Raw genomic sequence first — 12,401 nt, 5'->3', positions numbered from 1 at the left:
TGAACTTCAGACGTTTTCATTGATAACTTCAGAAGGGTTAGAGAATTCTTACATTAAAATGTATACAAGATGTTGGACATAAACCTGACTTAGTTGAAACATAAAATCGAATAGCATTGTAGAATTTGCCCAAATTTTCTTTACCCTTTTTACCTTCACTATCCTGTAGGGAACTAGAGATATTGAAAAGAAAAAGCAGCATGGGGACCTGATCCATTGACTTTTGTTTGGGAGCGTCTGTTTAAGCGGAAGCAAATTTGTGGAAACCAAAGAGGAAAGAGGAGAGAAACATTTTCTCTGCTAAGATTACAATAGCAGTTCATTTAAGTTTCTGCCACAGTTCCCTCTAATAAGGTGAGAGTTTTCTTTTTAATCTTCCTCCCTACATCTCAGAAATTTTGAATGAGGAACAATTTGTCGTATTATTTCAGCTAGGTTAGGGGAAGGAAGGACACTTTGGTGATCATCATTTATTTATTCCCTGAAAATACTGAGTTTGTCTAAGCACCTTAGAGTCCTGCACAAGATAACAGAGGACTCCTAACCTTTTGGAGCTTGAGATGTGGTCAGAATTCTAGAAGGGTGATGAAAGAGATGCTTCAATGACAAAGGTAAATGGGATCTGAAAGAGAAATGTAATTTTAAGATTATGCAAAAAGATGTATAGGAGTAGTAGAGATTATCAAACTTTCATCTTAATTGTATTATTATTAATGATATGTTTTAATACACAATAACTACACGTTAATTATTAACAATAACATGTGGTACTTTATTGCACATTTTATGTGCACAAGTACTTAGTAGGGAATTTCACAACCCTAGAGATAACATCAGTTGAAACAAAAGCTTATCTTTATATGTTTCTATGAGTTAGCCCGCTACATGCCATTTTGATCTCTGGTTGTGATGTGAATATGAGTGTGTGGTTTTTAAATTTTATAGCCATAGAAAATGGGAAAAGGGGGTAACCTTTATCTGGTAATTACCTTTAAGAAAATGTGAATGACTGTAGTGATATCAGTCTTGTCAGATGTATAGAATTTGTAACCTGATTATGTATGTTCTATCAGTTTATATTGGAATTAATGTGTAATAAAATGAAAAGAATTTAATAAGAATAATTTAAAGATCTTTGGACCTAGGTTCAAATCTTGGTTCCACCATTTACACTTTGTGTGACCCTGAACAAGTTATTTGTTTCCTTCTTAGTTTCTTTATCTTTAACATGGAATAAAAATACTTGGTTTACACAAATGTTAGAAAGGTTAAAGGTGCTTAGAAAAGGGCAACTATGATCACTAGACCCGAGCTATAATGAAAAATTGATTCATTGAAATTTTATTGAATTCTCCATTATTGCTTTACACTATAGAGACATTGATTGTTGCTAGGTGTTTGGTTTTACTTTGTTTTAAATTACCATGAAATATTTTGCAACATTTGAAATAGAAAAATGAGTTAAGTTTTATTAGTGTGAGAATATCTTAACTGACACCACAGATTCTTTCAGGCACGGTACAAGAAATTGATTTCTTTTTTTAAGAAATGGAATCTAGTTCATCAGACTATTACAATAAAGACAATGAAGAAGAAAGTTTGCTGGCAAATGTTGCTTCCTTAAGACATGAGCTGAAGATAACAGAATGGAATTTGCAGAGTTTAGGGGAAGAGTTATCTAGGTAAGTAAAATTACGTATAGAATTTTGAGTTATGACTAATTAATGAATGTAAAATGTTTGAATTTCATTATTTTACATTTTGTTTCTGATGTGTCCAGATTAGGAAATAATGTTCTCTAATTTTTTATGTAACTCTTCAGTTTAGGGAAAAGAATAGACGTGTTGGAGAGGCGTTTACATGTTAGGACCTTTACTACATTAGGATTCAGAGTGTAAAATATTTGTATAGGCTAATCTTTTATTACTATGACTGTTTTTGAAATCTTAAGTAATCATAGCATAGAGGCTTCAGAAACACATAGATCGCTAGGGTTTTTTTTTTTTTGCCTTTTCTAGGGCCGCTCCCACAGCATATGAACGTTCCCAGGCTAGGGGTCTAATCGGAGCTGTAGCCGCCAGCCTACGCCAGAGCCATGGCAACATGGGATCCGAGCCGTGTCTGCAACCTACACCACAGCTCATGGCAACACTGGGTCCTTAACCCACTGAGCAAGGCCAGGGATCGAACCCACAACCTCATGGTTCCTAGTTGGATTCGTTAACCACTGTGTCACAATGGGAGCTCCACAGATCGCTAGTTGAAGACTAATTATAGTTTATTTAAAAATTTCATTGAAATGCCTTAAGTTTGTATCTGGAATATTATATCCAGCGACATTCAGGTGCTTTTCTTTCTGTTTTCTTATTTAATGTATAGTAATTTAGAATGAACATTTAAAGTATCTTAAGAACTAAAATTTTTTTTTTTCTTTTTTTTCTAGTGTTAGTCCAAGTGAAAATTCTGATTATGCCTTTAATCGTTCAAAGTCTGAAAGACTCATTCTGGAAGATCTTTCTCAGCCTAGCCAGTTTGGACTTTTGAATTACTTACCTTATAAAAAAGTTTGTAAAATGCCCAACTGTGGTGCTGATTTTCAAAAAAAGCCAAGAGATGAGGTTATTATTTTTAGACCTGTCTACTTCAAATACTTTTCTTTGAATTTTTTTCTTCAAATGCTTTGTTCATGTTTACCATAGTCTTTTACTATTATGCTCAAGACTCTTTAAACTTAAAAATAATGGTTCTTGTTCTATCCTGATAAGAGAGTAGTTATTTTGGTGTATTACTCAATTTTTAAACTTCTACATTTATTATATTTTTGCAATTAAATATTTTGTTTGCTCAAGTAAATTGTAAGCAAACAAACCTCTTGACTTTAGTACTATGCCATGTACATAATAGGTCATCATTGTTTAGTAAATGGTTAATTACATTTACTGTTTAGCTTCCATCAGGTGTTCCATTCATTGTCTTTAAATTTTGTAGATGATGTTAGCTTTTCCTGGTCTGTAACTCCCCCCCGCCCCCAGGGCATGTGGAAGTTCCTGGGGTGGGGATCAAACCCTCTCATCGGCAGTGATCTGAGCCACTGCAGAGGCAATGCTGGATTCTTAACCTGCTATGCCACAGAGGGAACTCCCATCTCTACCTCTTTTTTTATTCAGTCATATTATCTATCTACCTGTATATACTTTTCTTCCTTACTCAACTCTTTTATCTCCTTTTCCACTCTTCCTCCTTTTTTTTTTTTTTTTTTTTTTGCTTTCTATGATTGCACCTGCGGCATATGGAAGTTCCTGGACTAGAGGTTGAATCAAAGCTGCAGCTGCTGGCCTCCACCGCAGTCACAGCAATGCAGGGTCTGAGCTGCAGCTGTGACCTGTGCTGCTGCTTATAGCAACACAGGATCCTTAATCCACTGAGTGAGGCTAAGGATTGAACCCACATCCTCATGGATACTAGTCAGGTTCTCAACCTACTGAGCCACAGCAGGAACTCCTCTTCTTGTACTTTATTACCCCACTGCCCCCATGCATATGAACATCGTAACCTTTTTTGGTAAAAATTTGCTCTTCTCACTTCAGAAAGGCAAAAATTGAGAGATTTTCTTTTTGTTAGGAATCTTTTTGGTAAAGCTATCTGAGTCTACATTTAAGAAAATGAAGTCAACTTCCATGTCTACAAATATTATGTAATTTTTTGGAAATCCTCCTCTATCCTAATTCAAATTGCTGATTGTTTTTATTAACAATTAACGAAGTTGAATCATTTTACCATAAGCAAAATCAAAAGATACATGACAAATGGGAGTGGAAAAAAAATTTTGCCTTTTAAAGTCAAAGGGCTAATCTCTTTAATATGTAAAGAGCTCCTAGAAAGAAGAAAAAAAATCACCAACCCAATGGAAATATGGGCAAAAGACATGAGTGGAGAAGGAAATTGAAACAAGTAATAAGATGTTCAATTTTAGTTATAATAAGAGAAATTCACTACCAGATTATAAATATCCAGATATTTGATACTGTATTTTGTTGGTGATATGAGGGGGAAATAGGCATTCCCATACATTGCTGCTAGAAATGCAAAGTGATACAATCCATATGGAGGGGCATTTGGTAATATTTACCAAAATTATAAATGTGTTTGCTCTTAACTTGGAAACCCCATTTCTGGAAAACTTTGCCTAAGTACAAAATGAGGCATTTTTGGTCATAACAGAAGGCTAGAAATAGTGCAAGTGTTTAGTAGTGGGATTGGTTAGATAAACATGCAATGGAAACTGAAGATGAGAGGATAAAAAAAAAAATCTTACTGAATGATTGTGGAGAGATTGAGAAGCTATATTGTTCAAATGAAAAATGCAAGGTGGGGGTTCCCATTGTGGCTCAGCAGGTTACAAACCTGACTAGTATCCATGAGGATCCATGAGGATGTGGATTCAATCTCTGGCCTTGCTTGGTGGGTTAAGGATCCAGCTTTGCCATGAGCTGTAGTGTAGGTTGCTAACAGGGCTCAGATCCTGTGTTGCTGTGGCTGTGGTGTATGCTGGCAGCTCCAGCTCCGATTTGACCCCTAGCCTGGGAACTTCCATATAGAGTGGGGCCCTAAAAAGAAGAAAAAAAAAAGAAAAGAAAGAAAAATGCAAGGTGCAAAGCAATGTATACACTATGCTGGTTTTGCATAAAGAGCTGTGGGAGTGAGTAATTTGTATTGCTTATATATGGATTTAGAGACACTGGAAGACTATGTTTAAGACCGTAACTTAATTAACAACTCTCAGATATTAGAAATTTCCTATTTTTGGCTGTCTGATTGATGTTATATAAAAATTCATAAACAAGAACCTTATCAAAGTAGTTGCTTATTAAAGATGGGAATGATACTTCTGTATATGCTTTTCTGTAGTTTTGACTTTTGAATTGTGTAAATATATTACTTATTCAAAAATAAAAAATCATGTTTTGAAAACTTCAGCTCTCATGAAAGTTAAGGTACTTTATATATATTCAATGAGTATGATAGAAATATATGTACAGTTAAAGGATAATTTATCCATTTTGTTGGTGGTGGACATTTGAGTTCTTACCATTTTTGTCTCTTTAATCTTCAGGTGCAAAAGTTTCTATCAGATATATACACAGGACTAAGATTGTTGAGTCTTAGCATGTTCAACTTTACTGGATAATACAAAGAACTTTCCCAAAGTGTACCACTGTTTTCCAGGCTGTACTGATTTTTGTACATGTTCACCAGCGGTGGAGGAGAAAGTGCTTATTGTCTCACATATCCTTAGCAACACTGACTAAATATCTTAACTCATTTTTCTGAGCTACCTAGTTTATTGATAATCGTTCATTATTTCCATTAATTACAGGTAATGGTTAATGAAGAAATCCAAAATATATTGTTCTTTTCATTTTTCAGATGCCTTTTTCATCTTCTACACCTGTGGATCAGGAGATCAAAAGTCTTCGTGAGAAACTTAATAAACTTAGGCAACAGAATGCTTGTTTGGTCTCACAGAATCATTCTTTAATGACTAAAATAGAATCTGTCCACTTCGAATTAACGCAGTCAAGAGCAAAAGTATGTTTATTGAAGTGGTGACTATGCCAACAGAAAGTAATTGTAATCATTTTAAGATTTATAATTGGGAAAATAGTCCTTGTATTGCCTTTTTTTTTTTTTGTCTTTTTTAGGGCTGCACTGTGGCATATTGAGGTTCCCAGGCTAGGGGTCCAATTGGAGCTGTAGCCTCCAGCCTATGCCACAGCCACAGCCACAGCCACCTGGGATCGAGCCGCATCTTCGACCTATGCCATAGCTCACAAAAACACTGGATCCTTAAGCCACTGAGCGAAGCCAGGGATTGAACCTGCATCCCCATGGATGCTAGTCGGGTGTTAACTGCTGAGGCACAACAGGAACTCCTTTCCTTGTATTGTCTTAATGTGATAATTTTTTGTGTGATAATTTAATATCAACATGTAGAGTCAAATTTATGTGAATTTAATATCTGAAAATTATTTAGGGAAACTTGTATAGCCTTTGGATAGGTCAGAGGTTCTTAAAAATCTTAAGATTACCAATTTGCATGGTTTTATTTCTTTTACAAAGGAAATATATAGTTTATTTATCTTCATCTTTAAAATACTATATTCTCATTGTTGAAAACTTTAGAAATAGAAGAAAGGAAAAGGAGAAAGAGTTTTTACCATCTAGTAAGAAACCTTTTGAATCAAGAATGTTTGCATAGTTTTCTTTGTTCCTGTATTTATACTTCTTACTTGTCTAAGCATTTTTTGATGCATTTACTTAGCTTTTCCAACCATCATTTTTTATGGTAGCGTTACTATACTATAATTTAATTAATAACTCCTCTGTTTAAATGGTTTCCTATATTTTGCTCTTATGATTGGTATCATACCAAAAAAATTTAGAAGAAACTGAAATGACCAATAATAGAGGCATGGCAAAGTAAATTATGATATAGCCATGTAATGGATTGCTACCAAGTTTTACTTTTTTAAGGTAAATATATTAGTACTAAAACGCAAAGTTATTTGACTTTATGGAACATTATGAGGTTTAAATGGTATGATACATTGAGAGGCTCTTAGAACCATGTCTGCATAGTCAGCACTCGAAATTTACTTAATTAGTGGCAGAAAAATATTATAGACACACAATAATCTGTTTTGTTTTTTACAAAAAGCGCACATGTCTATAAATTTATGTGTTTGTGTATATAGTTATATACATACGACATATGTAAAGACAAAAAGACTATGCTCCACAATGTTTGTTGATAACTTCGGGAAGGATTAGAAGGTTGTAGTGAGGCTTTCACTGTTTTCTTTTATGGATATACTGTTTTAAGTAGTAGATTTATGGGAGGTCTTTATTTTTCTTTTGTATTTTTCCAACGAAAAGAAGTACTGTTGAGCCTAAGGAGAAAAAAATGCTGCACTGAACATAAACATTTTTGGTGTTTAAGATTACTAAGATAGATTACTAAAATAGAGTAAGATTACTAAGATAGATTTCCAGAATGATCAAATCACAGGGAAAGAATTTTCATGCATTTACTGCACTCTGTCTATAGTCAATGTTCTACTGATTTTTTAAAACATTTCCACATTTTTAATTTAAAAAATTGTTTATTTGTTTATTTATTCTTTGTCTTTTCAGGGCCGCACCTGCGGCATGTGGAGGTTCCCAGGCTATGGGTCAAATTAGAGATGTGGCTGCCGGCCTATACCGCAGCCACAGCAACTTGGGATCCAAGCTCTGCCTTCGACCTACACCACAGCTCATGGTGACGCTGGATCCTTAGCCCACTCAGTGAGGCCAGGGATCAAACCTGTATCTTCATGGATTCTGGTCAGAGTCTTTCCCACTGAGCCATAATGGGCACTCCTGTTTATTTATTTTGTCTTTTTAGGGCTGTGCTTGTGGCATATGGAGGTTCCCAGGCTAGGGGTCGAATCAGAGCTACAGCTGCCAGCCTACACCGCAGCCACAGCAACGCCAAATCCAAACTGTGTTTGCAACCTACACCGCAGTTCACGGCAATGCTGGATCCTTAACCCACTGAGCAAGGCCAGGGATCAAACCTGTGTCCTCATGGATAATAGATTCATTTCCGATGAGCCACGACAGAAACTCTGACATTTCTACATTTTTTAATTTCTTTGAGGGAAAAATCTTTTGGTTTTTTAAATTTCTCATGAGGTTTACCTTTTCAGTGTATTTATTTGCTTTTAGGTTTTGTTTGTTTACCTTTTCTGTTTATTAATAATTGCATTTTAATGTTTTACACAACTATAGAATCTTTTTAAAGTCATAGAGGCTTAATTATATGTCAAATATTTAAAGAGTTTTTCTAATAACTTTTGAACTACTGGCATTTTGTTCCTTGTTTTGAGCGGGAAGTGGTTATTTATTCTAGGCAGTAAGACAGATATTTTTATTTTACTTCCTATCCCAGCATTTTCTAAATTGTCTAATGAAATATTTTTTAGGGAGGCTGCCTTTTTCAGGGCAAGTCTCAGCTTTTTTTTTTTTTTTTTTTTTTTGGCTTTTTCTAGGGCTGCTCCTGTGGTACATGGATGTTCTCAGGCTAGGGGTCTAATCGGAGCTGTAGCCGCTGGCCTACACCACAGCCACAGCAACACCAGATCTGAGCCGCATCTGCAACCTACACCACAGCTCACGGCAATGCCGGATCCCTAACCCACTGAGCAAGGGCAGGGATCGAACCCACAACCTCATGATTCCTAGTCAGATTCGTTAACCACTGCGCCACGCTGGGAACTCCCGGTCTCAGCTTTGATGTCGAATATATGTCGTTGGAAATCTTTTGTTGAAATTCCCCATTGTATTGATCAGTGTATTTATAATTTACCTTTTGGCAGTCTTTGTATAGTTCTAAGCTTATTGGCCTCCCAGCCTGCTGTCTAGCTGCCCACCTGCAAGTCCTCTTTCATGTTCTTCTAGGTTGGATCTACCGTTTCCTGGGCCCCAGGTCTTTCTCAGTTTACTCTTCAGTTGGAGCATATTTCCCAGTAGCTTCCTTGTCCGTCTGAAATGTCTGATTTCTCCCCTACACTTGATTAAAATCATTCTGGGTTGGAAATTATTTTACCTCAGAATTTCTAGGACATTACTTTCTTGTTTTCTATCCTTCAGTGCTTCTCTGAAAATCTGATACCATTGTGAATTACTTTTCTTGGCATGTGTTTTTTTAAAAATAATTTTTCTATTATGGTAGTTTTTAAAATCTTGCTTCTTTCCTTGGTGTTTTTTTTTAACTTTTTTGTCACATCCACAGCATGTGGAAGTTCCCAGGCTAGGGATTGAGCCTGTGCCACAGCAGTGACAATGCCAAATCCTTAACCCAATGAGCCACCAGGGAACTCCGCATCCTTGGTATTTTAAAATTTTACAGTGATGTGTCTTTGAATAAACCTTTGTTATTCATTGTGCTGGGTACATGAAGATCCTGTCAGGCTGAAATCTTGTGTTCTTTGTTCCCTGAAATTTTTCTTATGTAATCTTTGATAATTTTCTTCTGTTTTCTTTCCTGGATTTGTCCTCCAACTCTTTCAAGCTTTTTTTTCTGCTGTTTTCTATCTTTTTGTCTTTCTGTGTACTTTTTAGGAGATTTCCTCAACATTGTCATCCTGTTGAATTTGCCTGAGCTTTTTCATGTTCTTTGATTGTTTTGTGTTTAATAGTATCCTGATGCAGTATCTCCTCATAGCTCTCTGAAGATTTAATGATTTGTGTGTGTGTGTTTGCCTTGCTGCTGCCATTGCTTTTTTCTTTTGGCCTCTGACTTTTGTGTTAGAAGCTTTCAGACATTTGTGTTTGGGCTATTTGTATTTAAGGGAGGCATTTAAATGCTTTTGGAAGCTCTCTGTGCAAAGGTAAAGTTTATTGTCCAGCGGGCTTCATCTGTTGTTCTCTTGTAGGGAGACGTCCCCTCCCCCAATCCAGTATCCATATATGAGGCCTTTTCCTTTGGAGCTCTTGAATTTCTCCAGCAAAGAATCCATATTTATTTATAACTCTACCTTATCCTTGCTCAATTTCCACATAATGTCTGAGAGGCCCAAACCTTTCCTGTTCAGTTTCTCCAGAGAATAACTTTTTATCTCTTCCTGGTAAGCCCATCACATAACTTGGTGTTTTCAGAATGGGAAGAAGAGGGTCTTATCAGCCTGGTCCTCATCCCTGCCCTGTACTATACCGCTTCCTTTTTGGGTGGGTAATTCTCTTAGTGGTATTCTCTTCCAGACACAATGTAGTTTGTGGATGCCCTCCTACACTGTCTTCAGCATTATAGGAGTACTGTTTTTCTGTATTTTCTAGACTTTCTCTAATAAGCATGTATGTAAAATTAGGTTTTAAATCATAAGAAGATTCAATAAGAATTTTATATAATTTTAAATGATTTGGTCTTTCATATTTAAATTTTTTTTTTTGTTTTTTGTTTTTTGTTTTTTTGCCTTTTCTAGGGCTGCTCCCGTGGCATATGGAGGTTCCCAGGCTAGGGGTCTAATCGGAGCTGTAGCCACCAGCCTACGCCAGAGCCACAGCAACATGGGATCTGAGCCACATCTGCACTCTACACCACAGCTCACGGCAATGCCGGATCCTTAACCCACTGAGCAAGGCCAGGGATCAAACCCACAACCTCATGGTTCCTAGTCGGATTCTTTAACCACTGCGCCACAACAGGAACTCCATGATATTTTTAATTTATGTGAAATTTATCTTTTTAGATGGTATCAGTAGAGATTCTGTTTTTTCCTATCAGATAGTAAAAGAAATTTATGACCAAATAGATTAATTTATTTTGTGAAGAAAGTGCTCTAAAAGTTGTTTTTTGTTTTAGGTTTCTATGCTTGAATCTGCTCAACAACAGGCAGCCAATGTACCAATCTTAGAAGAACAGATTATAAATTTGGAAGCAGAAGTTTCAGCCCAAGATAAAGTTTTGAGGTACATAGACTTTTTATAGCTTTAAAATTTTTTTTCTACTTTTACTTTTTGACGTATCTTACACAATTCTTTCCCTCACCCCAATAAATCTTTAGTGGTCTATAGACTGTCTTAGAGCTTGATCATTAGGATTGTTTGGACTAAGTGGACTTATTTTCAGTCCATCCTAACACCTCTTGGCTGCAGGATACATAGGTAGAGGCTGAAAAAGACTAAATCTGGAGTTCCTGTTGTGGTGTAGCAGAAACAAATCCTACTAGTATTCATGAGGACATGAGTTCAATCCCTGGCATTGCTCAGTGGGTCGGGGATCTGGTGTTGCTGTGAGCTGCAGTGTGGTGTGGATTGCAGATCCTGCGCAAACCCCAGGTGGCTGTGGTGTAGGCCGGCAGCTGTAGCTCGGATTCCACCCTTAGCTGGAGAACTTCCATGTGCTGTGGGTGTGGCCCTAAAAAGAAAAGAGAAAAAGACTAAATCTAACCTGAGATGCTTAATTATATGTTTTTTTGTTTGTTTGTTTGTTTGTTTTTGCTTTTTAGGGCCACACCCATACCCCACTCCCAGGTTAGGGGTTGAATTGAAGCTGCAGCTGCCAGACTACACCACAGCCACAGTAACGCCAGATCCAAGCCACACCTACAACCTACACCACAGCTTGTGGCAAGGCTTGATCCTTAACCCACTGAGCAAGGCCAGGAATGGAACCCCCGTTATCATGGATGCTAGTTGGGTTCTTAACCTGCTGAGCCACAATGGAAATTTGGATATGTTTTTTTAATATGAACTAGTTCATTTGTTGCCCTGCATAGTAATATATTCTCAATACTTCAATGGGAGTTCACACACAAAAAAAAATACAAGGAATCAGGCACTTTATAATTTATCTTCCTCTTCTGCTTTGAATAAAATGAGAGACATATGTGTAGTAAATAGCCACATTATTCCATTTTAGTGATTCTCAAAGAGTAGGTCTGGAACCAGCAGTATGAGCATCATCTGGGAACTGGATAGAAATGCAGATCTCACTTCCTGTCTCAGACTTAGTGAATTGCAGACTCTAGGAGGAAGGACCCAGCATCTGTGTTTTAGCAAGTCCTCCAGACGATTCTGATGCACACTGAAGTCTTGTGACTGTCACAATTTTATGATTTCCATTGTATTACGTATGTTAAGTTTATTCCTAGGTATTTTTATTTTTAGTTGTGAATTTATTCTTGTTCTGTTCGTTGATATTATATAATACTTTGTATAATACTTTAATTATTTCGTAATTGGACTATTTGTCATACCTTTCATTAATTCTAATAGTTTTAATATTTTCCCAGTAGCTAATAATACTATTAGCAAAAAAAAGAAAATTCTGGGAGTTCCTGCTATGGCACAGTGGGTTGAGATCTGTTGTCTCTGTGGTGATGCTGGTTCTGTCCCTGGCCCTGCACAGTGGGTTTAAGGATCCAGCCTACAGCATAGGTTGCAGCTATGGCTCAGATTCAGTCCCTGGCCCTAGAACTTCCTTATGCCATGGGAGTGCCCGTAAAAAAAAGAAAAGTATGTTTTTCCTCTCCAAAATTTTATGCTTTTTCATTTTTTCTTTTTGCAACTATCTGAAAAATCGTGGATATAGTGGTGATAATAGCCATCCTTATCTAGTTTCTGAAACATATGGTATGCTTCTAGTATCTGACCATTAAGTAGGATATAAGCTTTTATATCAGAAAACAGTTCAACTTTAATAAAAGTATTCTTTTATTCTTTATAAAAACTCATAGTTGGCAAGTAATGACTATATCTTTTCAGTGTCTTGCTAAATATTTGTTTCTCTTAACTCAATGATTTAAACCAATGGAATTCCTGATATAGAACTATTCGTGCATACCTGGCGTAATCTC

At 36.4% G+C, this 12,401-nt stretch overlaps 1 protein-coding gene across 6 annotated transcripts in view; it reads left to right on the top strand.

Annotated features, from left to right (window-relative positions):
- Positions 1 to 169: 169 nt before the first annotated feature.
- The window catches only part of CCDC18 (coiled-coil domain containing 18), a 167,013-nt gene continuing 154,781 nt past the window's right edge, over positions 170 to 12,401 (top strand). For all 6 annotated transcript variants that reach the window (XM_085023994.1, XM_085023995.1, XM_021090195.2 and 3 more), the window contains exons 1-5: positions 170 to 354; positions 1,547 to 1,682; positions 2,444 to 2,618; positions 5,428 to 5,589; positions 10,406 to 10,512. In XM_085023994.1, the coding sequence (XP_084880120.1) occupies positions 1,549 to 1,682; positions 2,444 to 2,618; positions 5,428 to 5,589; positions 10,406 to 10,512 (578 nt within the window). In that variant the 5' untranslated portion in view covers positions 170 to 354; positions 1,547 to 1,548. The remainder of the gene's footprint in view (positions 355 to 1,546; positions 1,683 to 2,443; positions 2,619 to 5,427; positions 5,590 to 10,405; positions 10,513 to 12,401) is intronic.

The sequence above is a fragment of the Sus scrofa genome, chromosome 4, assembly GCF_054392235.1.
Source record: "Sus scrofa isolate SSC_HxYL_T2T_F1_AM1 chromosome 4, Sscrofa_HxYL_maternal_Yorkshire_Landrace_v2.0, whole genome shotgun sequence".
NCBI lineage: Eukaryota > Metazoa > Chordata > Mammalia > Artiodactyla > Suidae > Sus > Sus scrofa.
This window is presented reverse-complemented; position numbering and strand designations above follow the sequence as displayed.